The sequence below is a fragment of the Festucalex cinctus genome, chromosome 11 (assembly GCF_051991245.1).
Source record: "Festucalex cinctus isolate MCC-2025b chromosome 11, RoL_Fcin_1.0, whole genome shotgun sequence".
Classification (NCBI taxonomy): Eukaryota; Metazoa; Chordata; class Actinopteri; order Syngnathiformes; family Syngnathidae; genus Festucalex; species Festucalex cinctus.
The window spans coordinates 8,328,978-8,355,858 of record NC_135421.1 but is presented as its reverse complement, the minus strand read 5'-3'; the positions used below and the strand labels follow the sequence as shown (position 1 = coordinate 8,355,858).

Below are 26,881 nucleotides of genomic sequence, written 5' to 3'. Positions count from 1 at the left end.
AGCGCCAGGCGGCGCAGAAGACGGGCCCACCACGGGGACCGGCCCTTGGCGGAGCCACCCCAGTTTCAGCCCTCTGGGCCGATGATTTTGCCTCCTCCTGGGCCACCCCCGGATGCGGAGTTTATGGCATTGTGTGAGGCCGTTTTTCGCCCCCTTGTGTCCTCCTATTCCTACCCTGGTTGAGGGCTGTGTTTTGCTCCCGTTCCCGTCCCCGCCCTCCCCTTTTTTGGCTTGTTTTGTGTTTGGGACGTCTGGGAGCCGTCCCTTGGTGGAGGGGTACTGTCATGTTTCGGTTTTTGGGTTGGGTTTTTGTTTTATTTTGGTGAGTGTTGGTTGTTGGTGTTCCGGTCTTCTTCCCCAGTCTCGTTATGTTAACCTTGTCCACCTGCTTGTGTCTTCCCTTCCTGATGTGTAGTGCTGATTGGTTCCCCCTCCCTGCTGTGTCTCCCAGGTGTGTCCGGTTATTGTCATTAGTGTTGGTATAAGGGAGTGGTGTTTGTCTCACGCGGGTGTGGGAGCATTGTTTGCTGAATGTTTGCTGTTGGAATGTCTGCTGGGTGCTTGTCTACATGTTTAGTCACAGTGGTGTCTTTAGGGCCAAGTCTACCCAGTCTTTATCGCCAAAGTCCACCAAGTCTTCCACGCCAAGTCTACTAAGTCTTCCACGCCGAGTCTACTAAGTCTTCCACGCCGAGTCTACTAAGTCTTCCACGCCGAGTCTACAAAGTCTTCCACGCCGAGTCTACAAAGTCTTCCACGCCGAGTCTACAAAGTCTTCCACGCCAAGTCTACAAAGTCTTCCACGCCAAGTCTACAAAGTCTTCCACGCCAAGTCTTCAACGTCAGCCACGCCAAGTCTTCAACGTCAGCCACGCCAAGTCTTCAACGTCAGCCACGCCAAGTCTTCAACGTCAGCCACGCCAAGTCTTCAACGTCAGCCACGCCAAGTCTTCAACGTCAGCCACGCCAAGTCTTCAACGTCAGCCACGCCAAGTCTTCAACGTCAGCCACGCCAAGTCTTCAACGTCAGCCACGCCAAGTCTTCAACGTCAGCCACGCCAAGTCTTCAACGTCAGCCACGCCAAGTCGTCAAAGTCAGCCACGCCAAGTCGTCAAAGTCAGCCACGCCAAGTCGTCAAAGTCTTCCTAGTCTACTTAGTCTTCGCCGTCATCCACGTCACGCCAAGTCATCCGCATCACGCCAAGTCATCCGCATCACGCCAAGTCATCCGCATCACGCCAAGTCATCCGCATCACGCCAAGTCATCCGCATCACGCCAAGTCTTCTGCATCACGCCAAGTCTTCTGCATCACGCCAAGTCTTCTGCATCACGCCAAGTCTTCTGCATCACGCCAAGTCTTCTGCATCACGCCAAGTCTCTGCATCACGCAACGCCAAGTCCTCGCCATGATCTGGGTACACGTCCAGCCCAGTCTTCTCCACTTCAGTCTCGTCCAGTCCTTCCCCACCACAGTCAATAAAGTCATTCTAGTTGCTGTCATTCCACTTCTCCCTGCCTGTTTATTCCGCCTCTGGGTCCGTCCATCACACCCCCACCGTAACACAAATGAGTTAATGTCTGTTGTGGCATAAGGAAAACATCTTTGTTGGTAGGCTAATGCCAAAAGGCTGCTTCTGATTGGTCAGAATTACTTGGCGTATTACAATTTAAGAAAATGCGTGAATTTTTTTTTAAAATCATTCATTCATTCATTCATTTTCTTGACCGCTTATTCCTCACAAGGGTCGCGGGGGCTGCTGGCGCCTATCTCAGCTGGCTCTGGGCAGTAGGCGGGGGACACCCTGGACTGGTTGCCAGCCAATCGCAGGGCACACAGAGACGAACAACCATCCACACTCACACCTAGGGACAATTCGGAGCGCCCAATTAACCTGTCATGCATGTCTTTGGAATGTGGGAGGAGACCGGAGTACCCGGAGAAGATCCACGCGGGCACGGGGAGAACATGCAAACTCCACCCAGGAAGGTCCGAGCCTGGACTCGAACCGGAGACCTCAGAACTGGGAAGCGGACGTGCAAACCACTCGACTACCGTGCCGCCCTATTTAAAATCAAATTATTAAAAAAACAAACAAACAAAAAAAACGATTAAATTATTGGGTTATCGGGGTGAAAATTGCATTTCAATGTCATGTTATGGCAAATGAATGAGTTAATTTCATTTATTTCAGGAAAATACATTTCACCAGCTTTGATTGTAATTTTCTCCATTTCCAGCCATTTAAGTTCCTGATCTTTAAACTGACATATTTTCACCCTAAATGACCAGATTTCCACAAGCTGCTACATTATTATACAGCATTTTTTAATGTCCATTCATAATATGTACATATTTCAAATTCTTAAATTTGACCCACAAAATCTGTTCTGTTTATCTGTAGTTCTGCCTGAAGGGTTACAAATCACATGCATGATAGTTTGGAACATAATGTAAAAAGACATTGAATTGTGAATCTGGCACCATAGCCTTCTCTGCCTTGATTTTTTTCTCGCTTGTCAAGCTAATCAATTAAACAACCACATTGATCGTATGTAAATCCCATTTTCCTCAATATGATACGTTTCCATGGCAACTTTTCTCTCGTCCCCCATCGTAATTGCGCGCGTCAGAGGTATATTTACCATTAAAGTGACAGAGGGAGCTCATTTCCCGGGCAAATAAATTTACTCTGATAAACATGCCGCATTATACCCACTGAACCGTAATGATTTTTCTGCGCGTTTGCTGGTAACTGGAATCAATTACCTAATTGGCATTATAGGGTAATCCATCAAAGTCACTGAGGGGGAGTTCTTTAGGTGACTGAGGAAACTGTGTTTTAAGTGGATATGGTCAAATTTATGGGATCCAACCAGTGAAACGCCCATATTATGATATATTTGAATTCATAAGGCACAAAGATGATGTTATTCACTCATTTGGATCATCTCATTTTCTGTAACGCTTAGCCTATTCAAGGTTACAGGCAGCTAGAGACTAGTACAGTTGACCTTAAGCTGAAGGCGGACTTCACCCAGGAATGGTCTTGCCACTCAATCATAGGGCACATGAGATAGACAAACACTGACACTCACATTCACACTGTCAAGTAAGAACTTGACCCATGCGCTTCTCAAAAGTCAGGTGAATTAAACCACTGAACCGTCAGTGACTGGACAATTGAACCATGAACTAAACTTTTCTCCTTACTCGTTTAGACTATCAAGAGACTATAGATGAAGACAATTTATTTTTTTAAGCTCTGGTGATATGGTTGATGTAAACATCAACAAGTTCGGGGGCACAAGATGATCCATATGGTTCAGTCATTCACACTTATGCAAGGCTGACACTGATTTTGTGGCATGAATGGGGTATATGCCACAGAAGAGGTGGGACGTGATTTTGCACATCAGTTTGATTCCGGTCCGGGTTGCGAACGCGCAACCGAGGGGCACAAAGTCGGAAGCACAAGTATTTTTGATGCAGCCCACACGTCGAAAACCGAACCGGAAACAAACTGATGTGCAAAACCAGTCCTGTCTTTTCCATGGAATTTTTCCCATTGGCACGAATCGAGTCGTGCCAGTGTACAAACTAGTCATAAAGTGGCGTGAAGTGTGCGTAAACCCGTCGTGACTGCGTGCCATGTCGGGGCAAAAAATGTTGAAATGTTCAAAATTTTTGTCATGACAAAATTTCGCAACTGGGTCGTGAACTATGCGCAAACTGTTTGTGAACTCGTCGGGACGATGCGGGAAGGATGAGCGCCAGTGCGCGCCATGCCACGACTGTCACGAAGTGCCACAAATAGGGGTTGGGGAGGCCCCCTTTTTATATGGCGTGCCCAAGTGGGCACGACACCGTTCGAATTGCGCGAACTCGTCGTGCAAATGCGGGAAAGCATAAACTATGCGCAAACTATGCGCGAACTATGCGTGAACTCGTCGTGCCAGTTCGTGTCAATGTGGACACGAATGGTCACGCATTCGTGAAATCGGCGTGAACAGTGCGGGAACCTGCCAGTTCGTGCCCCAAAATGGCACGACTTGCCACGACAAGATCGTGGCCAAAGGTCGTGCATGTGTCAAGCCTAGCAATAGCCTTGCTCATGTTGCTGGCTGAAATTTGACGTTAGGTTCAGAGTCTCAATGTCGAGATTTCGTCAGCTGTCAGCAATGTTGGGAATAATGGCAATTGAAATAATGGCGTTGGTAACTCCGTCCTTTTTTCATAAATGGAATAATCTAACTATTTTCCTCATATTTGAAATGCCGATATCGTTTTTGTACGTGAATTGTGTTTCAAGGCTCGAAATAAGCTTACAGTACGTTGCACAGTCGTGTGCACTGTTACGGAAGGATTGCTCCAAGTCCATTCATGAAAATGTCTTTTGCGCACAGTTAGTTGTTGTCGCATCTCGTCACTATAAAGTTGTCTTGACAGCTGGAATGCGCAGTTGGTTTCACACAATGAACATGTTAGCGTTATTAGCAAGAGTCACGTGACGTCCCAAGCCTGGAAATGATTCGACGTTCGCTTGACAAGACTGACATTGTCAAAATAACATTGTTAGAGATGTCCCGAAAAATGGCTGCCATGGGGTTTTACTGACAATTCGGTTCCACCAAGAACCATTACGGGACTTCGCAACTCTACAAGCACCATGACAACTCTAAAGGAAAGATAAGTCATAGTAACACGTTGTGAAAAACTCGCCTAGTCGTGTAATTAATAGCGCCAACAATTGTATTTAAAGGCGCAGTCTGCCGGTTTGACTCTGGAAAAGGCATTTTTTAAATACAGGATTTAAACAAACAGACTACTTCTCAATCAGGGCTTGTCTTCATTTCTGGTGGTGATTTTGTCCTAAACCCCCACCCACCCAGCCTGTATTTTGCCATTTTGTGTTTGTTTTGTAAGCAGCGGGACGTTTCTGTGGAAAGACAGTGTTTACACCCCTCCAGCCAATTGCAGAGCGGGGGGTGGCGTGTCGCAACCGGGGCCGGGCGAACGTGTCGTGTCGGCTGTGTGACGTCACTCCCGCGGACTGTGTACAAATGACATGTATTAGGGTGACATATGGGCCCCAAATGACCACATATCCAGTATTTATTTATTTTTTCTGATTGCTGTAGTGATTGGCAGTGGTAGATCATCGTATGGAGTGTGACTGACATAAATATTCACAAAAATCAATGAAAACACCCTTTATAGCCTGGACTTAATCTGAATTCTTTGTATAAAAAAAAATAAATAGTGCCGTCAAAATTAAAGCGTTGACTCATTGATTAATCACAGAAAATATTGCATTAATCATGTATTAACACAGATGAATCACACTATTAATTTTGACTGTAGATGATCCTTTAAATTGATAGCAGATGGTTAACTTCAAAGTAGCAGATGTTGGGTTGAGCAATAAATATAACTACATACATTAAAGTAAAACATTTAACAGATGTTTGCGTAGGACATTCAGAATATTTATTCATGTCAAAATATTGGGGTCATTTTTTTTTCATTTTATTATGCAAGTAATTGGTTAGAAAAAGGAGGATGAGAGCGTGAAGTGGATCAAAAAATGTTGAAGGTGTCCTCGTAACATTAAATGTAGAAAGAATTAACACATTTGGTGGACAAAAAATGTTGATAAAAAGCCTTTTTAATTAAGTGAAAATTCAAAGATGTGATTAATCTGATTAATCGTTTGACAGCTCTAAAAATATAATAATAATAATAATAATAATAATAATAATAATAAGAATAATATAAAATAAAAAAATCCAAATTATTTGATGTAAAACATTTTTTTTTTTTAAGTCGTGAAAATAGTTACTTTGCCTAGTAACAAGTTCCTTATGAAGTAATTAAATTACAGGGAGTCCTCAAGTTAAGGCACAGTAGACCTAAGGCGTTTTACTTCACGACGGTTACGCCCGGTCCGCCATTTTGGCCCCCGTCCGCCATTTTGGCTCCTCGTCCGCCATATAGCAGTGTTTTCCCCTTGTCTGCTATTTAGCCCTTAGCTAGTGCTAGCGCTTGTGCACTTGTGGGAGTATCTTTGGCTTTTTCACCCTCTTTTTTTTCTCCACATCATGGCCCCAAAGAAGAAGAACGCTACGTCTTCTATCAATGTTGGTCCTGACAAAAGGAAAGCAGTTACCATGGAAACGAAGCTCGACATCATAAAAATACGTCGGCAAAGATTTGGACTAAGGTCAGTCGTATTTTTTTATTTTCATGTATTTTAGATTCTTTATGTAACTTATTTTGTTGTAAATATTCAAATTAAGTTGAAATTCGGGTTACATCGCTAGCGTAGGAACAGAACTCCGACGCAACTCGAGGACTCCCTGTACTAACTCAGTTACTTTTTTGAGTAACAATCAGTAACTATAACTACTTCTATAAAGTAACGTTCCCGACACTGGTTGTCAGCAACCTTTTAAAGTCCACTGCCTGGTCACATTTGTTTTAGTTTGGAAAGCTATTTCGATGTTTAGGTTTGGACAAATGTTAAAAGCTATTTAAATGTTGAAGTTGGTTTTGATTTTGAGCCACGGTCGAATGTTTTAGACCTAGTCTGATTTCAAGGTCTTGTTAGGTGTTAAGACCTGGTCCATTACCAAGGTCTTATAAGATCAGCCTTGGTCAGATGTTGAGGGTTGTTCAGATGTTTTATGACTAATCAGATGTCAAGACCTGGTCAAATATTTCGGCCTTGTCAGATGTTGAGGCTTGGTCTGAGGCCCGACCAGATGCCGACGCCTTTGTTTCACCATCTGCTGCCACGTTTCATCCCATTAGTGTATCCCTATCAGCTCCAGATCCTGAAATGTCAAGGCACCATCCCATACAGTACGACGCCATCCTGGTCTGTCCCGACGAGCACACTCACAAACGCTCACGTGTCACAAGTCATTTTTCATTTTTATTCACATACTGTCATTTTACTCTGCTAAATGATCTGCCTCGCTGTTGCCCTCCTGATACAATATACATCTTTTTCTTATACTGGAAAAATAAGAATACACAAGGAGAAGAAGGAGCACAGCTATCAAAGGTGGAACACACTTTCAGGAGTTGCCAGCCTACAACTAAATGTACGCAGCCCGAAGGGTGCGTTCAGGAATACCGAGGGAGCCGACATGAAACCCAGAAACACTCCCAAGCATGAAGGGGTTTGGATCCGTGCACAAGGTCAACAAAAGAGCTGAGCCTCCCGGATTTAATTGCCGTCCTCTGCTCGTTATAATGTCCAAACAGGGCGAGTGTCACCGGGGCAGAAAAACTCAAAATGTTCCTTTTCTAAAAGGTTGGTATTTAAATGAGGCACTCGTACACTTTAGGTCAGCGCTGACCTTATTCCTTCTCCGACGGCGGCCACGTGCGCATTCCCTCGGGAGTTCCCATGGAAATGCGGGAATATCCGCCACGTCGGAAAGCTTATAATGCGCCTTTTTTTTTTTTTTTTGCACCAGCGTTGTCCCCTCAAGGCTAACATTCATCTTCTGCTGTGTACAAGAGAGGAACTGCAATTGCAGTTCCACCCACATCAAATAAAGACGCCGACGCATGCTGGAACACGTTCGAGGTGGTCTTCTTTCCAGCTTGTGGGCTTTAGTTTTAATTTATTTTTTTTTAATCCGGGGATGTGTCTGAGCGATTTCCGAGGCGAGCGTCAAGGTGTTTGTAGCGAGGGACGCTCCGGACTTTGGTGCTTTGATCAGATGTAATATTCCTTCATGTTCTCCCGCACCGGGCCGTGGGGGCGTGTCTCAGTCCTGTAGTCCATGTACACAGCGGGGGCGCCCTCCCGCTTGACGACGTCGTCACGCCGGGCCTGCCGCCGCTGGTAGAGGAGGCGGGTGGCGGCGGCTAGAGCACACGCGCCGATGAAGGCCGCCGCCGTGACCACTCCTAAGAAACAGCGGGGGAGAATCCATTAGTATAAAAAAAAAAAGATCATTAAATCAGCGTTTGCGAGGCATCTTTTGCTAACAATCTCATAAATAAAAGCTTGCGTGAAATGACTGTCGCCTCAGCCAACGCTAGTGTGGAAAGTCAATTAGGATGGCACGCTGATAAGCTGTACAAAAGGCCAGGATGTGAGGTGGGGGGGAAATGGCGGCGGCGGGGATGTAACGGGAGAGCGAGCAAATGTTGCCGCCACTGACGATGATGAAAATGATTTGGAGCTGCTCGGATGATTATTGATTATTGCGTCGCTTGAGAGGTCGTCACGGATCAGCTCATTTCACACAACGTGCGTACCACTCTGATGCATGTAATGCTATTATTACACACTCTGTTTTTTTCCCCAAAGCAACTCATGCAAGACTTTCAGGTTGAAATTAAACATTGGGTACTACATTAAATACACTGATAGTGATAGCTAATACGAGAGGTGCATTCACAGTTTTTTAATATACATATTTTACATATTTATCCAGGTTAGGATTCTCATTTGCAGTGCCGCCCTGGCTGCAGATTACAAAGACAAAAATACAGGCAGGTATTCATTTCATTCAATAATGTTTATTATTGTTGTTTGCACTGACTGCATCACACTGTGATCTGTTTTCTAATCAACACAATATCTACATATCCCCAGGCTCTATTCTGTGTCCATCTCACTTTCTTTTTTCTTTCTTTTTAACAATTTTAGCTGTGTAAATGCAAATGCAATAAAACATCTCAAGGCTGCTTCTATACAACTTTTGAAAATGTTTTTTTGGGGGGTATGTTTTCTACCACAGCACATTATTTATGAATTTTTAGATTGTCATGTCATATTCGTAGTTTCCAAAGAAGTATTTAATTGCTTATAGTGCAATCCAATAAAGAAAATTAATGGGTGTCATTTTGAATTATGCTAATCATGCAGAAGAATTACATTCTTATTTAACTGGATGCAGAAAGACTACTATTACAAATACAGTGGGCCTCCTGCACGTTGCATGATAATGAACGGTTAGCGTCGCCTGTAACTCCTCACAAGTTGAAAAACAAAACTTTCCCTCAACTTTAAACTTCCACCATCAAAACTAAATGGAATCCATAAATCTATCTTCAACCGCCATGCTCGTGTTGTCACCGTGTGGATCCCGCGGCTTCGATTAGTAAACAACTAAGTACTAGTTGTTCTAGTTAACTGTTATGTTAAGCAGCGTTTCCCATCAGGATAAGCCCCATCATATGAAATCCTAAAATATTTCCATATTTAAAATATTATATACAAATATAGCTTGGTCACAATATTCAGAGAGTGGGCCTTCAATTTATAAATACTTGGTGCAAGTGTGTCCTTGCTGTTACTACTGTCTATTACTATAGTTGATATGTATGTTTGTCTTGTTCTTTCTACTATATTCTTGGAATATACAGTACTGTCTCGGAAAATTGGAATATTGTGCTAAAGTCCTTTATTTTGTGTAATGCAATTAAAAAAACAAAAATGTCATACATTCTGGATTCACTTGGAAACACTTGCAGGTGTTGTTAATTAGACGATTCAAGTGATTAGTTGAATAACCTAATATATTCTAATATTTTGAGATAGGATATTTGAGTTTTGTTTAAGATGTAAGCCATAATCAGCAATATTAAAATAATAAAAGACTTGCAATATTTCAGTTATGTAATGAATCCAGAATATGACATTTTTTTTAAATTGGATTACAGAAAATAAAGGACTTTAACACAATATTCTAATTTTCTGAGAGAGTTCTGTATAATATATTACCATTGTTGGTATGAACTGTAAGAATGTAATCTATGTTTCCTATGGTAACATCACCATTATTGGTACTCAACAATTCTTAATGGTATGTAATAAAATACTTTATATTATATTGTTTGATATTGGTTATATACTGAGGTGGCTAGTAACAGGTTACGTTTGCTTGAGTTAATATACTAAGTGCAATTTCTGGAGAAATTGCATGGGAATGCTGAAAGCACATTGAGAGATAAATTATGAAATTATAGCCTGCTGGTTACTGGACAATGCGCTTTACCAACTGTGCCACCGAGCAGTATCAGACACCTGGTAATGATGATAAGTTATAGATATGGAAGTGGGCGTGGAAAGTGATACTTAGAAAAAGTTCAATGACTGTCCCATTGAAATGGATGGGGAAAAGTTGATATTAAATGTTAAATTGTGCAAATACTGTAAGTAATGTGGAATCAGACAATATATACCCCGGGAGGCGTGAATTTTTTAAGCTAGTTGAAATTTGAACAAAGTAAATTGGAAGTATTATGTGAGATTTGTTAGGCGGCAAAAAAGTGTGGAGAATAAAAATCACAATAACATATATAGTTGTGGGAATGCTGAAGCATTCCCACAACTATTTAGAAAAAAAAAGTACTTCCAAGAGTACTTTTACTACACAATACTTACGTAGTTTTTACTTTAACCTGAGTAGATGTGTAAAAAAGAAACACTACTCCCTTACGCCACTAAATTGGGCTACACTAGCATCGTTACCTGCCGCCCCATTCATACATTAGATTTACATTAGATTAGATTTATTTTCACATAAGCGCTCCGCTTGACTGACCGTGTGGGAGCATTGCCACGGACACGTTGCTTATATGCAGGAAATGTGGCCCTGGTGGAAGACTGGCAGGCGTGATGAGAACCCGAAAGAGTCAAGTGATTACATCATGGTGCTTTCGCTTTAAGAAACTGCCACCTATGGGCGTGATAGACTGGGAGGCAGCGCCGAACAAGTGAGGCCACAATTCGTGAATGGATTGCGCATGCTTGGGCTAATGTGTCTGCTTGCACTGTTGTTTGAGCTCAAAAGTGTTTTTAAAAAAAATTATTTTATGATTTGAAGATGCCAGAATTTGCATATATTTTTATGTTTTTGTCTGTCTGATGATATTGTTTTTAAAAATAATTCAGACGTCATGTTCAAGCAGTTACCCAGTACTTGAGTATTCTTTTCAGCGAATCCTTTTTCCTTGTACCTGAGTGATTTTTTTGATGACTACGTTTTACTTAAGTAATACTATTTAGAAGTAACGCTACTCTTACTTGAGTACAATTTTTGTCTACTCTACCCATATATTATGATAAAATTGTCTAAAATTGTTAAGTTAGCAATACTGTAATTTGTGGGAAGTACTGTATATTGTATTCGTGTTTTATAGATTAGAGATGGGGATGGGATTAAATAAATTTTCTTCTCCCAGCTCCCATTCAGACAAAATCATATATTTTTTTCTTTTCTCTTTTCTCTATTTTTTTTCTTGTTCATATCATGAAACTATACAGTATGAATTGTTGCTCGTGTTCAACTTTAAGTAGTTACCTGAAATAAATCAAAATAAAATTTAATTAACTATTCATTGTTTTACAATGGAATACACTGCTATGGCGATTCATTTTCAAAATCATCGTCATCATCATCATCACCATCATCATCATCGGTGATGTGCATGTGCAAGTATTGATCATTGTGTATCTGTGTGCAAGCCTTGAAATAAGGTTTCAAAATTCAATTTTGTACCTCAAACAAATACATTAAAATGCAAAACTGAATGGGCAGTTTATGTCAAATCAAGTCATCTTTATTTATATAGGCAAAACGCAGAGCTTCCAACTGTTAGAGAAATCACTGATTGTTCAGAATATTTAAACAAATTAGTGTCGTTTTATTGTTTAATAAAACCCTCACTTCAAGTCTCTGGGATTAACCTGGAAAAATGCTCCTCAACAATAGTAATTTGCTCCTCAAATGAAATCGTTGATTAGGAAAACTGCTCCTCAAACAAAAATAATTCCGAGCTTTAGTGTGCTGAGCTGTAAGCTGTATCTTACAGTGGTTCTCAACCCTGGTCCTCGGGGACATCTATCCAGCCTGTTTTCCATGTCTACCTCAGCCAACACAGGTGAGGATCATTATCAGGCTTCTCCAGAGCTTGTTGATTAGCTGATCATTTGAATCACCCGTGTTAGCCGATGGAGACAAGGAAAACAGGCTGGATAGGGGTCCCCATGGACCAGGGTTGAGAAGCACTATTTTAGAGGACACAACAATATTTGAAGAGGTTTTGAAACATTTGAAATGCAATTAAAGAGTTTGGGATCACATTTTGAGATATATTTGCAGTTTAAACCAGTGCTTCTCGCACATTTTACACCAAGTGCTAACTCTAAAAATATATGCTCGCCATGTACCATCATAATAACTAAAAACAGTAGGAACCTCACAGCAGTCACTGCTTGGTCCTTAATTAATTCAATCAAATTTATGTAGCAGACACAAGCATTCATCAAAAACGGTGTCGAGGTTTTATTCCACAAAAGTTTAATTATAGTAAGCCACTGCAACATTATGAACAGTTAAATATAGGAAGTGGAGAAAAAAAGTGTACTTAAGTAATGATTCCATTGAAATATATTGAACATAGATAAAAACAAAAGTGCTTTAATAAAAGTTTTTAAGCAAGCAATCTTTAAGAACTAAATTACCGGTAAATGCAAATGTATTGTACACATTGCAGATAAATACATATATATAAGATAAATACAACAGAACTCTACTTAATGTATTTATATATATTTTTTTAGTTTTGTTTTTGGTGTTTACAAATGTAAGAAATCTTTCCAGTACATACAAAGTGTATTTATAGTTTCAGGTAAATTTTAGACCATTTTTTAATTGTATGGACACAACATTTCTTGGAACAATTTTCTGTAGATAGATCGGCTCCATTTCCATGTGGCAGACATGCAAACTGCGGGAAGTCTGGGTTTTCCCCTCCTAAAGCTGCAGCCCCCGCGACCCGACCTCGGATAAGCGGTAGAGGATGGATGGATGGATGGATGGATGGATGGATGGATGGATGGAGACATGCAAACTGACCATCAATTGGCCTCGGTTTGGAGCTCCATGCAAAAGTGATGGTAACATCTCTAAAGTACATTGCAGGAACTTTTTTTTTATGATTTGAAGACAATTGGTACCAGTTGGCAACATGCAACATGTAATGGACTGAAATCTTATAGTTCCCGAAAGGTCGCCATGTTCAAAAAGGCACATGTGCAGGCCCTAAAGTTAGCCAGTGAACTTCGAAATGATTCCATAAATTTTCAAACTTTTAGACTGATTTATTTTTTTTTTATTACTTTAACCAATCAACAACTAAAATTTAAAGACCGTTAGTTGACTTTTAAGTGCATAAACTTACAAATTCAGCAGGCGATCAAATATTTTACCCCACTGTATCTCCACTTTTTTTTTTTTTGTTTTTTTTTTTAAAGATATCACTATGAAATTTTTGCCACCGGTGGGCCGTCAACATCATTTAAATTAATTTCATTTTACACAAAACCTTTTTTTTAAGTGAGTGATTGAAACAATTGTAGACGCAAACAGAATTTTTGATACATTTTGTTTTGGCTCTACACATAAAATGAGTCAACTAGTCCCAATGTTGGAGACATGATGTATTGATAGAAATATGCAGAGAAACCATTTTGTGTTCAATATTAAACTGCTTTATTAAGTATTTTGAGGTGGGCCCAAGCACCCGAAACACTGTGGCACCTCATCTATTCACTGGTGCAAAAATCCATATTTGTGTTATAGAAGCCTCAGTTATGAATTGATCCTGCTGAATTTCTTCAACCCACTCAAACAAGAAAGATTTCTCTGCTGGCATTTGCAGAGACACTCATCAAGAAAATGCAGATGACACGATGTTGTCGTAAAGTACTAACAATCTCACAACAAATGACGAAAAATACTAAATGCAGTAATCTAGACATTTTAATCAATACAGTGTATACTCGACCGAAATGACTTAGATATTGTTTTGGTTTACACACTATTATGGTTCACGAAGGGTGTTGGCAGTGATGTGGAAGGCTCAGTTGTGCTTTTTGTCGTGACTCATAAACATCATTTGTTCTTTCGTCTTTGCATCACAAACAAGTAAAGCATGGTTGGAAAAGAAACTGAAAACTGCAAGTAATAGTGGTGATAGAAAAACTAAACTTACTACAGTTGGAAAAAAGGCAGTAGTAAGAGCAAAAATGTTGCTGGTGCTTGTAATCTCACTGCATAATTTGTTATGTTGAATTCTACCATCTGTCCTAATCTGAGTTGGATGCATCGTAAATTGTGTAGTCATGCTGGAGAGTGGGGCTGAACTTAACTCATTCACTGCAAGTCATTTTAGAATATTTTAAAACTTTCAATGCCCACATGATATTGTGTTCAATGATTATATACACCGAATCTACCAAATAACAGAATAGAATTTCTCCTATCTGCCTTTTCCCCATTTTTTTTTTTTTTAATAATAATCAACAGTAGAAAAAAGGTAGGTTGCACAAAATGCAGCCTTTTCTCCCATATCTATAATGTTGCCATCTACTGGTAGGTATTTATCAGTAAAATTGTTTCCAAGTTTGAAATTTACAGTGGAGCAGAATCAGATGCTCCCCCACCCATCCCCGTTGAAAAGTAAATTGACAAGTGTACATGACGAGTTCCGCAATCCCACCATATTAGGTGGCATCTCAATTCTTTTAAACGTGCATCAAGGGGCAAGGATCAAGCATAGGCAGAGAGAAGTATGGAAAACTATAAAAAAAAATACACATATTTTACACATTTTATTTTGGGCAATATTTAATACTGAAATTACTTGATTACAGTGGTTCATGGTTACTACATGATGGAAGATGGATGTAATAGCTAGGATGTAATTTTGTCAAATGCCATATCAAGAAAACATGTTTGATGTTTATACTGTCCTTTGTCATTCGTCAGTGCCCTGAGCAACTTTCTGTCATCATCAGTCAGTCAAATTTTCAAGCCGAACCAAACTGTAGTCATCAATCCATCATTTTATTTTAACCACGTTTCTGTCCTCACTTTTGTCACCACTGTTTTTTTTTTTTTACGACCGACAGACACAGGTGGGCAGTCCGTCATTCGTCAACAAAACGGACATCCGTCTGTCCGTCAGTGACGGACTGATTGGTCCATCGGAACTTAAACCAATTAGTGACGATTACACTGATGGACAAAACCCCACTTCTGACACTGCTTAAACAGTTTCTCGATGTTCATCAGCAAAACGGGTGCCCATCTCTGATTATAATAAGCACTAATCACTACTAATATGCACTATTTGCAAGTGGTCTGGGTGACTTGTCGATGGGATCTCTGCTGGGAGGAGCTAACATTTAAACAGAGTGGTGACTAAGGAGACTGCAAATCAAGAAATTTAAAAAGATTTAGCCATCATAAGCCAGCCACCATCTGTTACGTAGTGGCGCGCACTGACGGCCTTCAAAGCCATCTCTGGCTGAAACATTATCCAATTGTTCATTATTATTATTATTATTATTATTAATACAAAAAAAAAATACTTTTTGAGTGAAGAGTGAAGACATACCCGCTATGACAGCCACATCATTCTGCGTATCTCTTTCGTGCTTCTTCTTTCCATTATTCGTTGTCACAGTTTGATCTGTAAAAACACCAAACATATTTCCTTATTATTGTAAAATACGGCGATGTGATATTTGTATGTTTTATGAGGGGGAAAAGTACGTCAGCGCACCGAGGCTCACTCACGCTGCGATTGCATCTCAGCCAGGTGTAAACACAGCCTCGTGTTCATAAATCAACATGACATGAATGAAATTAGCCTTCTCCTGCTAGCTGATGCTAGAAGCTGACTCTCCATGCAGCTACTTGAACACCAGAGTGCATTTTAACACTGTCTACCTCCTGAGTGTCATTTCCAACATGCATTTATCTCCTTTAGTAGGAGCTTCTCTGCATGGACTGGTGTGTACACTCAATGCAACGACACTAATAGACAGTCTTTATTCAAATAAGATTAGAGAAGCATCCATTAAAAAAACATTACAGTGCAATCACTTCTGTAAAAAAAAAAAACAAGAACAAATGCTCAATGCTGAATTGTTCCTTAAAATGTGTACTCACTACTAAATCATTTTTTTTCTTTTTGTCCTGATAAACTGGTTTCTACTAAAGTTGTATACATGTCCTGGTCATTATTTTTACATTTTAGTATGTTTGTTGAAAGCTTGAATTTGGGGGGGGGGGGACAAAACAAAAAAACACGAATTTGGCGCCATCTTAAGGTTAAACAACACAAATTGGCTGCTTGTCGTTTTTTTTAAAATCACTCATTTACACACAAGCTCACATCACGTAAGCCACACGGGTCTCCCAGGCGGAGGAGCGAACCACCGCCAACCGGCACCAAAGACAAGTGACGGTTCCACTCCTCCACCTGGTGCCCTGGCTGCTTGTCGTCTTATTACACGAGAAGCCATTTGTTACGTCACTTGTATGCTGTAATCACTCTGCTACCCACCGGTCAGTCTCATGCACTCCGCAAACGCCTTCTTAGCGAGTTGGTGCTGTCAATCACAGCCAGACCACACCCAACCCTTTTTCCATTCGTAACCCAACGATCCTCCAGGTCACAATTCTTTTTATCTCTGATTTCAAATCTTAGTGATGGGTGGAGCAAGAGTCTGATCTGGTTTTTTGTTTGTTTGTTTGTTTTTTTTTTTTTATCCTATGAAAATTCTCAAGAAAATAAATAAACTAGGATTGGAGATTAATTTAAATTCTTTACAGTACTAAAAAACAAACAAACACAAATTATTATTATTATTATTTTACTTCCTGTTACAGCCTATAAACTTCACCCAAACTTAGCCACTGGTGCAAAGATGGACAAAAACAGACTTATGGGTTGTTTTACTTTCAGTTTTACTTGACACTTGTTGGAGAAGTCTCAATTAATTTGTGTACTTTACAATGCCCTTCTAAATCTACCCTTAGTACTACTTCTGAGCACAACTAAACCTGGACATAAAAAGGTCTGAGGATTGTAGGAAGATGTGATTAATCGAGAGTAATCGCTATTATTTTATTACAGTTTGTGCGATTAGTAAAAAAAAAAAAAAACAAAAAAAAAAACATATATATATATATATATATATATATATATATGTTTTTTTTTTTTTTTTTTTTTTTTTTTTTTATATATATATATATATATATTGTCATATTCCAATGTGGAAGTTCTGAATACAACACCTCATAATTACTATATGATTTTTCTTTTTTTTTTTTTTTTTTTTTTATTTTGGCCGATAAATTGAGAAAATAATAAGCATTGAAGTGTGGGGGGTGTGCTGGTAAAACCTACACTGAACTCATTTTTCTTATACAGAAACGTGCTATCCGTGTCATTTTTGGTTGTGGATACAGAGACCACACTAATCCGTTATTTATACAACTAAATACTTTAAAATTCAATGAATTGATGGCGTTTAACCACCTTAAAAAATGTATAAAACCCATCAGGAAATTTTACCAGTTAATATACAAACCAGATTTATAAAAAGGAAAAGTGAGTATAAATTAAGAGGAATAGACATTTTTTCCAAACCTAAATACAGAACAAAACTAAAAGAACGATGTATTTCAACTCAAGGGGTCAGTCTGTGGAACAATTTGGATTGAAAAACAAAATCTTCTCAGTCTATTTGTATTTTTAAAAAATGTATAAAAGCATATTTACTGCAAAAATATATATAGCACAAGGACATGTGTTGAATTATTTTTCAATTATTTTATAGTATTGTTACACTAAAAGCGTCTGGACCGCTTGCTGTCATTCATTTTGTGTTGATTATTTTTTTTCGTGTGTTGATTAAGGGCAGACATAAGTTTTACTTCTTTCTGTCCGCTTTCATTTCTTTTACTTTAAAGGGTGAAATAAATTGAATTGATTGATTGACTGATTGATTGATTGATTGATTTATTGATTGGAGCATGTAGCCTACTTATGTACAGCTTTTGCTCAAAATTTTGTTGATACTCCTTTGGCAACAATTGCAGGCTCAAGTCCTTTAGAATTTTCTTTCTTTGATGCCACAGGCTTGGCAAACCGATCTTTGGGGAGTTTTGCTCTTTCCTTTGTAGCACTTGTCAAGCTCCATCTGGTTGGATGTGGAGCGTCGGTGCACAGCCACTTTCAGATCTCTCTAGAGATGTGTGGTCGGATTTAGTGTAAGTCTGGGCTCTGGCTGGGTCACTCAAGGACATTCAGAGTTGTCTTGAAGTCACTCTTTTGATTATATTGGCTTTGTGCTAAAAGATGAACTGTCTTCGCCAGGTCAAGAGCGCTCAAGAACAGGTTTTCGTGAAATCCGGGTGTCTATGTACATTGCTGCATTCAGCTTTTCCTTAATCCTGACTGGTTTCCACTGAAAAGCATTCTCACAACATGATGCTGCCAGGTGATGAGTGATGCCTGATTTCCTCCTAACATAACATCTGGTATTCGCATCAAAAAATTTCATCTTTGACTCCTCAGACCACACCAGAGAATTTTGTCTGTCATTGTCCAAGAGTACTTCAGGTGCCTTTAGGCAAACTCCAGGCAGGTAAACGAGTCCTTTACTAAGGAGAGGCTTCAGTCTAGCCACGCCACTTTTTAGGCCTGATTGGTGGACTGCTGGAAATATGGTTGCCCTTCTGGAATGTTCTCTTACTTCAAAATTAAGGTTTGGTGCCGACGGTCAATAGGCATCGCAAATATAGTTGCTATAAACAGACACACACAGTGAGGTGAAATAAAAACAATGTGGGACAATATCACTGCGGTCTGGGGATCGGGAGGTACACAATGCAACCAGCTTGCAAAGCCGGCCTGGAACAAGCCAGAAATAAGCAGGCTTGGGAAATTGGGAGCGAGGAAGATTGTTGACAGCTGTTGAACTGCCAACCAGGATAGCACTTAGCAGTCCACACAACCACCAGTTATTCGATTGAGAAGTGATGTTCAAACATTTTTTTCCCTGTTGTTGGAGAAAGAGGAGCACATTTTCTACTACGCTCAAAGCAATCCAGTAAATGGTAAATGGACTGCTTTTTACGTAGCGCTTTAACTACACCATATGGTGCCCAAAGCGCTTTACGATGACTCACATGCACCCATTCACATACCAATGGTATGCAGGTACATTAGGAGCAAATTGGGTTTCAGTGTGTTGCTCAAAGAAACTTCGACATGGTCACCAAGGGGGAGGATCAAACCCACAACCTCACAGATGTGAGACAACCACTCTACCACTGAGCCATGCCCCCATCCCGAATTTCATGTTTGGTCTTAACCTAGCATTATTGACAGGTGATTCAGAGATAATGGAGGCTGCTCTGCTCAGGGGGACCTTCAAAGCAGCAGCCATTTTTATGAATTCTTCGCCAAATTTTGTGATAATTGTCTTGGAGGTTGACAGACAATTCCTTGGATTTCATTTTTGGTTGGTGTGTCAACTGTGTGATCGTAAAGGTGTGCACTTCTCTGCATCATGTCCAATCAACTGAATTTAACTCTTTTACTGCCACGTTATCAAAAAAACTATGACAAAGGCTTTGATCATTTACGCCATCCTTGAAAACGTTCTATTACATCAGATTTAATCAGATTTCGTCATGTTTCATTGTAATTTCGTACACATTGAGCCCATTGAAAAGAGATACAATGCTGCCATCTGCTGGCCATAGATAGTGCATGTTTTTGATTCCACAACTCATTGATCAGGCAGTGTGCGCCGCACTTAGACGGTGAACTGCCCGCTGATAAAAGAACAAAGAAAACAAAAAACGTAGTTGACATCATTTAACGTTTATGGCGGCATACATCGTGATTTTACTAATCATTATTGAACGTTTTTTGGCGGTCAAAGAGTTAACAGTCAAAACAGGAGACACCAGACGTCAATTTTGAGATTCATGGTGAAGGTTATGTGTATGTATGTAATTTCTTCTTTTTTTTTTTCAAATCCTTTTTCACATTGTCATTATGACGTGTGTAGAATATGAGGAATTCGTTTTGGAATAGGGCTGTCACATAATATGTGGAAAATTTTAAGAATGCACTCTCTCATCACTTACTGCATGTCAGAAGAAAATATATATATTTACTGTATAAAATAGAATAACAATAAAAATTAATGTAGAATGTAATAAATAGACAAATGACTATCATAAATTATGAAATGCCTCCTACTTTTCACTGGCTAATGAAAAGCAACCATGTCATGTTCTGAAAACTCAGTCATTAAAGTGTACAGGTTTAATTGTGAAAATCCAATTAAAATCCTGTCTCCACAATTTATTTTTATTGAATCTAATTAAATCGTCCAGCAGAAAAAAACAAAGACAAAATAAACGACCTTTTAAAATAGAATGAAGACTGAAAAATAGCAGCTCACTTAACCCAAACAACTTACACCTTTTGTAATTTAATTAAATTAAATCTGATGAGTAAATATTCTGCTATTACCCACTAACAACATGTGGATGGATCATTAAAATAAATAAATAAATAAATAAATAAATAAATAAATAAATAAATAACAGCAATTTAAAGATACATGATTTTTTTTTTCCATCGGATAACAGTGATATTCAAACGAATTCAATAACAAGGTCAACAAAAACTGACTATGGTAAAAAAATTGAATAACTTGACGATAACTTTGATACCACTTTGAGCCCATGTTGAGATCACAAGCACTGTTACAAACACATTAATTTTAACATCAGCCTGTGTTCAGCACACCTTGCAAAGATCGCGAGGAAGAGTCTGCCAGCGCACCACAATTGGATTGGACCAATGGGCCTCGGACAGTGACCAATGAGCTTCCGGGGTTGGTGAGCGCTGCCTTTAGCAGTGCCACGTTGTTGAACTGCACCAACGAGAGGCAGCCCACAAAACCCTTCGAAGCGGCCTCAGCTACCTCCTCGTGGAATGCGTCCAACCCTGTGCAGATACAGATAGTTTATACACTCGCTTTTATTTCAAAATGTTTTAAAATGAATAATAATTCAATAACATCCTTCCATCCATTTTCTTGACCGCTTATTCCTCACAAGGTTCGCAGGGGGTGCTGGAGCCTATCTCAGCTGGCTTTGGGCAGTAGGCAGGGGACACCCTGAACTGGTTGCCAGCCAATCGCAGTAATTCAATAACACAATACAATAATTCAACAATTGGAACAATAATAATTCAACAATAATTCACACAATAATTCAAAATTAACTTAAAATTTTGAAATTCAAAATTAAATTTTATTTCAAAACATTTTTAATTTAATAGTAATTCCATAATTCACACAATAATTCAAAATTATTCACACAAATATCAGCTCCGTCAGATTCACAAATACAGCCACATACAAATTTTTCAAATGTGTGCATTTATCATGACTTATCATTTGTAAATGTTCAATTCTGCTTTTGAATGATTGAAGGTGGGTGTGTGCTGATCCACAAACACATTTACTTTTCAGACAGATGTCACGCAGTTTTAGAGATGACACGTTTTCACTAACACGTTCTGATTCTGTTAGGAAACAGCAACATCTGTTTTCCATTTAAAGATTAGAAATTTTGGGAAAAAAAAAAAGAAAAAAGTTCCACTATCTGGTCCAAACGCATCCTATGTTATAAACCAATCAGCAGCTCAGCTTGAACCGTTTCCCATTTGTACTGCCTGATGTGGAGCGGAGCATCCAGAATGCACGCCGGCACTCCTTTTCTGTGGCACTCTGAATAACTGAATGGCACATTTGAAAACGGTCAGCATTTCCGAACAATCGGAGTGGAGCAGGGTGTGCTCGGAGTATATTTCTGAACGCACACATAGATATGGAGATGACGCTCTCACATTGCAAGGAAGAGGAGAGGGGAGGGGAGGAGCCTGGCTGAAGTAGTGAAAAAAATGGCAACTTTCAACCATGTTTTAATCAATGTGACTGCAGCGGGACTATTAAAGAGGAAGTCAACATTGTCTAAACATGACATTCTGATTAATGTTACATTTATGGAATATGAGTTAAGCAGCAAATTCCAGAAGTTTTTTTCAATATCAGAAAGCTATGGAAGCCCAAAAGTCTCAAAATTCAATAAATAAAAAGGCCTTTTTAAAATAACTATGCTTTTGTTAAATAACAGCAATAATGTAATTTGGCCATTAAATTTTAAAATGAGGTGCTAGTATTATTATGAAAAGTGTTATGCTATTCTTTAATATGTAACAAATATTTTATTTTGGTTAAATATTTCATAATGATTATTTTAACAACGTCATACTTTTTAAAAAATAATGACATTTAATTTATTTTCAAGGTTTTATAAGATAAGAAAACGTTGTTTTACAAAGTCAGTTTTTATTTCATAATGTCCTTTTCCACAATGGTCTTCTTTTACATAATGGCGTTTTACAGCCGAATGTCTTGGTCTGTCAATCAAATGACATGAGGCGGAGCAGGTTACGTGATTGGCTGAGTCCCTTATACAGACATGAGCAGCAGCACTTGCAGTATCGATTCACGCGTGTAGAGTTTAGCGCCTGATGAGGAACCACGGCGGTCACAGGCTTGCTAAAGCATGGATACGGAAGATAAGTCACCTTCAGAAGTACTCCAAGAAGTAGCAAATCGTTTAGAATCGGATCATAACGTAAAAGCCTTGTTAAACTTCTGCGTCAGGCTACGGGGTAGGCGTCACGGCGATCTTGACTCACACAGGTGGTCCCACCCACTGACTTTGATTGACAGACCAAGTCATTCGGCTGGAAAACGCCATTATGTAAAAGAAGACCATTTTGGAAAAGGACATTATGAAATAAAAAACTGACTTTGTAAAACAACGTTTTATTATCTTATAAAACCTTGAAAATAAATTAAATGTCATTATTTTTAAAAAGTATGACGTTGTTAAAATAATCATTATGAAATATTTAATCAAAATAAAATATTTGTTACATATTAAAGAATAGCATAACACTTTTCATAATAATACTAACACCTCATTTTAAAATTTAATGTCCATATTACATAATTGTCTGTTATTTATCAAAAGGATAGTTATTTCAAAAAGGCCTTTTTATTTATTGAATTTTAACACTTTTGGGCTTCCATAGAAGGCGGCCATTTTGCCACTTGCTGTCGAGTGAAAATTACATTACAATTGCTCAGGTCTCAGGTAACAACCAATCACAGGTCATCTTCAGAAAACAGGTGAGCTGTGATTGGTTGTTGCCTGAGCCCTGAGCAACTGTGGTCATCTTCAATTGACAGCAAGTGGCAAACTGGCTGCCCCCTGAGATGGATAAAAATGGCTGGATTTTGCTGCGCAACTCATATTCCACAAATGTAATATTAATCAGAATGTTATGTTTAGACTAATGAGGTCACATAGAGCATATTATTGTCAAGAAATGTTTAACGTTGACTTCCTCCTTAACTCTTAAAAACTGCTGGAATTTGCTGCTTAACTCATATTCCACTAAGAGAATATTAACCAGAATATCATATTTAGACTAGTGGGGCTGCATAGAACATATTGTCAAGAATTTTGGGGGGGGTTGACTTCCCCTTTAAAACGGATGAAATTTTTACCTGCGCACACTGAAAAGTTGACCGCATGCGAGAGCAAATTGGTTGCCGTCTCGAGCCCTGTTTTACATGTTTGGCTCAGACAAAAGTACCATAGTAGCTTTTGGTTAACACCTTGAAGAAAATGGAGGACTTACTGATGACTTTACCCAACGTCAAAGTTCTGATCAAGACTAGTTCTCCATCAAAGGATAGAGTATATTTTCTGTGGATGTCCTGGTCCACCTGTTTGAAGAGAAAGCAAAGCAATTTATAACAAGTGGAAATATAAAGCTACTTGTGAATACTGAGATGATGAATTCTTTGATTTTAGTGTGTACGGTATGCTTTGGTGACTGATGGATAATAATGAAGAAGCGGAAGCTTTCAAGTACGGTGCAATGAACAATTGTTTTAGTAAACAAAGACAAATTCGTGTTCAATGAATCTAATCTACATCTTTTCACCAAAATTGAAAACAACTTTAAATCTATTCTTTTGATCAACCTAGTGTGTTTTTGCAAACAAAGAATAAATCTTTGATAAAAATGACCTACCTGACCCAAATACGTCCTTTAAAAGTGGAAGTAGAAGGATTATAAAAAGAAAATTGAATGCTTGTCTCAAAGCATCCTGTCCTACTATAATAGCTGGCTTATGGATGACAATAAAGTAGTGAACGCTTAGCTATCTTACAGCATTAGCGTCTGACCTGAGGTGCTGACTTGGCGTTTGGAGCCACACCATGTTTACGACGACCACCGTGGAAATAACTCATGTTATCCTTGGCACCTTTTGAAGCTGTAACAGCTCCATGATGTTTGGCTACTCTTCAAAGTTGTAAACTAAACTGGCCGTCCATGCTGCTGCCCTTAGTCAGCAGGACACATTACATCCTCTATTTGTCATTAAGTCTTTTCAAAGTGTTTGGCTGCAGATGCCCCACAGCACTTTTTAAACACTTGAAAAGTTCTTCCCGGGGGAGTTTTTTTTTCCACAACCCGGCCAGCCTCATTAATACCAGGCCACGAGGCCTTTTTGAAAAAGTCTCAATTTGCATAATAAAGTAATTAATCAATGCTAATGCATTCTGACAGACACCACATTGCTGCTGGAAGAAAAGCACGACATTTGAACACGGGTCCACCCACGCGCGTCTGCCTTCACCTGTACGTAGATTTTCTCCTCCACTCTGTGGATTCGTACTCGGTGGAGTCGTCCATCTGCCAGGTTAGTGGCGGCGGGGCAGAAGACGTCTGGCTTCCTGTCCGTCTGCAGGTGGTACCAGATCTGCAGGCTCCCTGGACGCAAGGCACGCGCAGCACAAATGTGAACCGCGTGGTGGCCCCTTTTGTCTTTATTTATGTCACATTCGCTTTTGTCTGATGGAACTAACAAGTGTGAAAAACAAGTGATGTGAGCAAATAAGAAAGCTGCAGTGCTGTGCAGACGGACGTAGGTGTTTTGTAAACATTGGTCAAGTCAGTCTTCAGAGAACCTACTGTGCTTTTTAAACAATGAAGACCAGTTTTCAAGGAACCAAGCATGTTTTTTTTCTACAAAATGAAGTCAAGTTAGTCTTCAAAGAACCAAACGTGAACGTTGACGACAATTTAGTCTTCAAAGACCCCAAAACACAAAATTTCACCGGCATCGAAGACATTTTATTCTTGAAAGATCATAACATTTTGTATTTCCTTGAACAATGAAGACAGCTTAGCCTTCCACAAACCTGAACATGTTTTTCGTAAACAATAAAGACAATTTAGAGGCTTTAAAGAAACTAATGTTTCGTAAAAATCGAAGACAGTTCAGTCTTCATCGAAACACATTAAGTTAAAGTGTTGAGGACTAAAATGTGGCTCCTAACCTTGTTGGAATTACTGAACCCCACCAGTGTTATACAACCCCTAGCAAAAAGTATGGAATCAGCAGTCTTGGACGAGCACTCACTCAGACGTTTTATTCTGTAGATCAAACTCAGATAAAAAGCATGAAACAGTCGTAAGGTCATGCCAAAGTGCAACATCTTGGCTTTCAACAACACTAAAAGAAATGAAGAAAAACATTGTGCTGGTCAGTAAATGTTAATTTTATAAAGCAAGTGCAGGGAAATAAATATGGAATCATTCCATTCTGAGGAAACAATTATGGAATCACTCCATTTTGAGCAGAAAATAAGGACACACCCAGTCAATTTCCTTTCCTTAATTGGGCACCTGCCTCAAATTGCATCTGCTCGTTAGTCAGCAGTTAAAAACACCTTGGAGGGCTGCTGGACCAAGTGGGTAGGCAAGAATCATGGCTCCAACAAGGGAGATGTCTCTTGAGACCAAAGACAGGATTATCAAACTTCTTGAAGAAGGTAACTGCCAAAATGGCTGCCAAAGGTGTGGGCTGTTCACAGTCAGCTGTATCGAAAATCTGGACCAATTACAAACAGTATGGGAAGGTTGTTAAATTCAAGCGTACTGGTAGACCAAGGAAGACATCTAAGCGTCAAGACAAACAGCTAAAGGCCATATGTCTTGAAAACAGAAAATGCACAACAAGACAAATGAAGAAGAAATGTGAGGAAGCTGGAAGCAATGTATGTGACAGAATTCTGCAAAATCCCTTCAAGGAAATGGGATTTACATACAGGAAAGCTAAAAGGAAACCATCATTGACGCTTAAACAAAAAAGAGCAAGACTGCAATAGGCTAAGGAGAGACAATCATGGACTATGGATGACTGAATGAAGGTTATCTTCAGTGATGAGTCACCAATCTGCATTGGACAAGGTGATGACGCTGGAACTTTTGTTTGGTGCCGTTCCAGTGAGATTTACAAAGCGGACTGCCTAAAGACAACATCCAAATTCCCACAGTCCTTGATGATATGGGGCTGCATGTCAGGCAAAGGCACTGCGGAGATGGCTGTGGTTAAATCTTCAATCAATGCACAAGTTTACATTGACATTTTGGACAGCTTTCTTATCTCCTCAATTGAAAAAATGTTTAGGGATGATGAAATCATTTTCCAAGATGCCACAGAGCAAAAACTGTGAAAGCATTCCTTGGAGAAAGACGCAGCCAGTCAATGTCATGGTCTGCAAATAGCCCAAATCTCAACCCAATTGAAAACCTGTGTTGGAAATTGAAAAAAAAATGGTCCACAGCAAGGCTCCGACCTGCAAAGATGATCTGGCAACTGCAATCAAAGAGTTGGCACCAGATTGATGAAGAATACTGTTTGTCACTCATCAAGTCCATGCCTCAAAGACTGCAAGCTGTCATAAAAGCCAGAGGTGGTGCAATTAAATACTAGTTGTGTGATTCAGAATTGTCAGTACAGTAAGTCAGGTCTTTCATAAATGTAAAAAAATACTTTTAAATTCATGTTAACAGCGCATTTAAAAAA

At 39.4% G+C, this 26,881-nt stretch overlaps 1 protein-coding gene across 1 annotated transcript in view; it reads right to left on the bottom strand.

Moving 5' to 3' along the window:
• Window positions 1-6,917: 6,917 nt before the first annotated feature.
• The window catches only part of LOC144030520 (contactin-associated protein-like 5), a 155,622-nt gene continuing 135,658 nt past the window's right edge, over window positions 6,918-26,881 (bottom strand). Inside the window, exons 20-24 of the mRNA XM_077536901.1 lie at window positions 24,647-24,780; window positions 23,638-23,725; window positions 20,662-20,862; window positions 15,436-15,510; window positions 6,918-7,926 (exon numbers count right to left, since the gene is read on the bottom strand). Of these exons, the coding sequence (XP_077393027.1) occupies window positions 7,733-7,926; window positions 15,436-15,510; window positions 20,662-20,862; window positions 23,638-23,725; window positions 24,647-24,780 (692 nt within the window). The 3' untranslated portion in view covers window positions 6,918-7,732. The remainder of the gene's footprint in view (window positions 7,927-15,435; window positions 15,511-20,661; window positions 20,863-23,637; window positions 23,726-24,646; window positions 24,781-26,881) is intronic.